Below are 4448 nucleotides of genomic sequence, written 5' to 3' on the forward strand. Positions count from 1 at the left end.
GTGACGCTGGTGCTGCTGCTGGTGACGCTGCACAAGATGCTCCGCCCCTCGGCAGCGCTGAAACCGGATTCCAGCCGCTTGGAGAGCATCAAGTGAGGGGGGATCGGGAACGGGATCGGGATCGGGAACGGGAACGGGAATGGGATTGGAAATGGGATCGGGATCGGGATTGGGAATGGGATCGGGATCGGGATTGGAAATGGGATCGGGATCGGGATTGGGAATGGGATTGGAAATGGGATCGGGATCGGGATTGGAAATGGGATCGGGATCGGGATTGGGAATGGGATTGGAAATGGGATCGGGATTGGGAATGGGATTGGGAATGGGATTGGGAACGGGATCAGGATCAGGAATGGGATCAGGATTATAAATGGGATTGGAAATGGGATCGGGATCGGGATTGGGAACGGGATTGGGAATGGGATCGGGAATGGGCCGGGAATGGGATTGGGAATGGGAATGGGATCGGGATTGGGAACGGGATCGAGAATGGGATCGGGAATGGGATCGGGAATGGGATCGGGAATGGGAATGGGATCAGGAATGGGAACGGGATCGGGAATGTGATTGGGATCGGGAATGGGATTGGGAATGGGATCAGGATCAGGAATGGGATCGGGATCGGGAATGGGAATGGGATTGGGAATGGGATCAGGATCAGGAATGGGAATGGGATCAGGAATGGGAACGGGATCGGGAATGGGAACGGGATCGGGATTGGGAATGGGATCAGGATCGGGAATGGATTCGGGATCGGGAATGGGATTGGAAATAGCATTGGGAATGGGATCGGGATTGGGAACGGGATCGGGAATGGGATCGGGAACAGGATCGGGAACGGGATCGAGAATGGGATTGGAAATGGGATCGGGAATGGGATCGGGATTGGGAACAGGATCGGGAATGGGATCGGGAACGGGATTGGGAACGGGATTGGGAATGGGATCGGGAATGGGGTTGGGAATGGGCTGGGAACGGGAATGGGATCGGGATTGGGAATGGGATTGGGAATGAGCTGGGAATGGGATCAGGATCGGGAAGGGGATCGGGAACGGGATTGGGAATGGGATCAGGGTCAGGAATGGGATCGGGATCAGGAATGGGATTGGAAATGGGATCGGGAATGGGCCGGGAATGGGATTGGGAATGGAAACGGGATCAGAATGGGATCGGGAACGGGATCGGGATGGGGATCGGGAATGGGATCAGGAATGGGATCGGGATTGGGAATGGGATTGGGAATGGGATTGGGAACAGGATTGGGATCGAGAATGGGATTGGAAATGGGATCAGGAATGGGATCAGGATCGGGAAGGGGATCGGGAACAGGATTGGGAATGGGATCGGGAATGGGATCAGAAATGGGATTGGGAATGGGATCAGGATTGGGATAAGGATCGGGAATGGGATCAGGAACGGGATTGGGAATGGGATTGGGAATGAGCTGGGAATGGGCTGGGAACAGGCCTGGAATGGGATCGGGAATGGAACCTGGAATACACCTGGAATGGGACCTGGGTGCCGGGTGCTGGGCTTTAGGTGCTCTGTCAGTGGGTGCTCTATGATGGGTGCTCTATCACTGGTTGCTGGGTGCTCTATCACTGGGTGCTCTATCAGTGGGTGCTGGGTGCTCTCTGATGGGTGCTGTATGATGGGTGCTGGGTGCTCTCTGATGGGTGCTCTCTGATGGGTGCTGGGTGCTCCCTGATGGGTGCTCTCTGATGGGTGCTGGGTGCTGTATGATGGGTGCTGTATGATGGATGCTCTCTGATGGGTGCTGTATGATGGGTGCTGGGTGCTCCCTGATGGGTGCTGGGTGCTCTCTGATGGGTGCTGTATGATGGGTGCTGTATGATGGGTGCTGGGTGCTCCCTGATGGGTGCTGTATGATGGGTGCTCTCTGATGGGTGCTGGGTGCTCTCTGATGGGTGCTGGGTGCTCTCTGATGGGTGCTCTCTGATGGGTGCTCCCTGATGGGTGCTCCCTGATGGGTGCTCTCTGATGGGTGCTGGGTGCTCCCTGATGGGTGCTCTCTGATGGGTGCTCTCTGATGGGTGCTGGGTGCTCTCTGATGGGTGCTGTCCCCGCAGGTCCTGGGCCCTTGGCTCCATGGCGCTGCTGCTGCTCCTGGGGCTCACCTGGGCCTTCGGGCTCCTGTTCGTGACGCGCGAGTCCGTGCTGACGGCGTCGCTGTTCACTGCCTGCAACGCCCTGCAGGGGGCGTCCGTGCTGCTGCTGCACTGCGCCCTGCACAGGAAGGTACCGGGGGGGGCGATGGGGGGGACATGGGGGGATATGGGGGGAGACATTGGGGGCAATGGGGGGATATGGGGGGAGACATTGGGGGCAATGGGGGGACATGGGGGGCAATTGGGGGATATGGGGGGCAATGGGGTGCAATGGGGGGGAGACATTGGGGGCAATGGGGGGATATGGGGGAGACATTGGGGGCAATGGGGGGGACATGGGGCTGATATGGGGGGCAATGGGGGGAGCCATTGGGGGCAATGGGGGGATATGGGGGGCAATGGGGGGATATGAGGGGAGCCATTGGGGGCAATGGGGGGATATGGGGCTGATATGGGGGGCAATGGGGGACATGGGGGCAATGGGGGGAGCCATTGGGGGCAATGGGGGGATATGGGGGGCAATGGGGGGATATGGGGGGAGACATTGGGGGCAATGGGGGGATATGGGGCTGAAATGGGGGGCAATGGGGGGACATGGGGGGCAATGGGGGGAGCCATTGGGGGCAATGGGGGGATATGGGGGGCAATGGGGGGATATGGGGGGAGACATTGGGGGCAATGGGGGGATATGGGGCTGATATGGGGGGCAATGGGGGGATATGGGGGAGACATTGGGGGCAATGGGGGGATATGAGGGGAGCCATTGGGGGCAATGGGGGGATATGGGGCTGAAATGGGGGGCAATGGGGGGACATGGGGGGCAATGGGGGGAGCCATTGGGGGCAATGGGGGGATATGGGGGGCAATGGGGGGATATGGGGGGAGACATTGGGGGCAATGGGGGGATATGGGGCTGATATGGGGGGCAATGGGGGGACATGGGGGGCAAGGGGGGGAGCCATTGGGGGCAATGGGGGGATATGGGGGGCAATGGGGGGATATGGGGGAGACATTGGGGGCAATGGGGGGATATGGGGGGATATGGGGGGAGACATTGGGGGCAATGGGGGGATATGAGGGGAGCCATTGGGGGCAATGGGGGGATATGGGGCTGATATGGGGGGCAATGGGGGGACATGGGGGGCAATGGGGGGAGCCATTGGGGGCAATGGGGGGATATGGGGGGCAATGGGGGGGCAGCCATGGGGCGCAATGGGGAGGAGACATTGGGGGGCAGCCATGGGGTGCAATGGGGGGCGGGAGACATTGGGGGTGCAATGGGGGGGCACCCATGGGGTGCAATGGGGGGCGGGAGACATTGGGGGTGCAATGGGGGGGCACCCATGAGGGGTGCAATGGGGGGGGAACCTTTGGGGGGGCACCCATTGGGGGTGCAATGTGGGGAGTACCCATGGGGTTGCAATGGGGGGGACCCTTTATGGGGGTGCAAGGGGGGGGGCACCCATGGGGGGGCACCCATTGGGGGTGCAATGGGGGGGACCCTTTATGGGGGTGCAATGGGGGGGCACCCATTGGGGGGGCACCCATTGGGGGGTGCAATGGGGGGGACCCTTTATGGGGGTGCAATGGGGGGGCACCCATTGGGGTGGCACCCATTGAGGGGTGCAATGGGGGGACCCTTTGGGGGGGTGCAATGGGGGCACCCATTGGGGGGTGCAATGGGGGGGTACCCATTGGGGGGTGCAATGGGGGGGCGCCCATTGGGGTGGCACCCATTGAGGGGTGCAATGGGGGGACCCTTTGGGGGGGTGCAATGGGGGCACCCATTGGGGGGGTGCAATGTGGGGGGCACCCATTGGGGTGGCACCCATTGAGGGGTGCAATGGGGGGACCCTTTGGGGGGGTGCAATGGGGGCACCCATTGGGGGGGTGCAATGTGGGGGGCACCCATGTGGGGGGCAGGGCCCATAATGGGGGGAGCTCACCCCAAACCCCCCCCCAGGTGCACCGGGAGCTGAGCAAGTGCCTGCGGCACTCGGGGTGCTGCCTGCGGAGCCCCCCCGGCACCGCCATGGGTGCCCTCAAGGGCGCCGGCACCCGCAGTGGGGCTCGATACTACAGCGGCACCCAGGTGGGCTCCGCGGGACCCATAGGGACCCATAGAGAGCCCCATGGACCCATAGAGAACCCCATGGACCCATAGAGAACCCCATGGACCCATAGGGACCCCCATGGACCCATAGAGACACCCATGGACCCATAGAGAACCCCATGGACCCATAGGGACCCCCCCATGGACCCATAGAGAGCCCCATGGACCCATAGAGACCCCCCCATGGACCCATAGAGAACCCC

General features: G+C 61.6%; 1 protein-coding gene across 1 annotated transcript; it reads left to right on the forward strand.

Annotated features, from left to right (window-relative positions):
* Nucleotides 1–6: 6 nt before the first annotated feature.
* On the forward strand, nucleotides 7–4224 carry LOC130603930 (adhesion G protein-coupled receptor L1-like; the record flags this gene model as incomplete). The annotated part of the gene is made up of 3 exons (XM_057418067.1): nucleotides 7–92; nucleotides 2094–2262; nucleotides 4096–4224. Coding segments are annotated over exons 1-3 (354 nt in total), but the record flags the coding sequence as incomplete, so codon positions are not given.
* Nucleotides 4225–4448: the final 224 nt, after the last annotated feature.

Source organism: Pezoporus wallicus, unplaced genomic scaffold (genome assembly GCF_028554395.1).
Source record: "Pezoporus wallicus isolate ANWC-B61680 ecotype Strahan unplaced genomic scaffold, APGP_CSIRO_Pwel_v1 contig_8913, whole genome shotgun sequence".
Lineage (NCBI taxonomy): Eukaryota > Metazoa > Chordata > Aves > Psittaciformes > Psittacidae > Pezoporus > Pezoporus wallicus.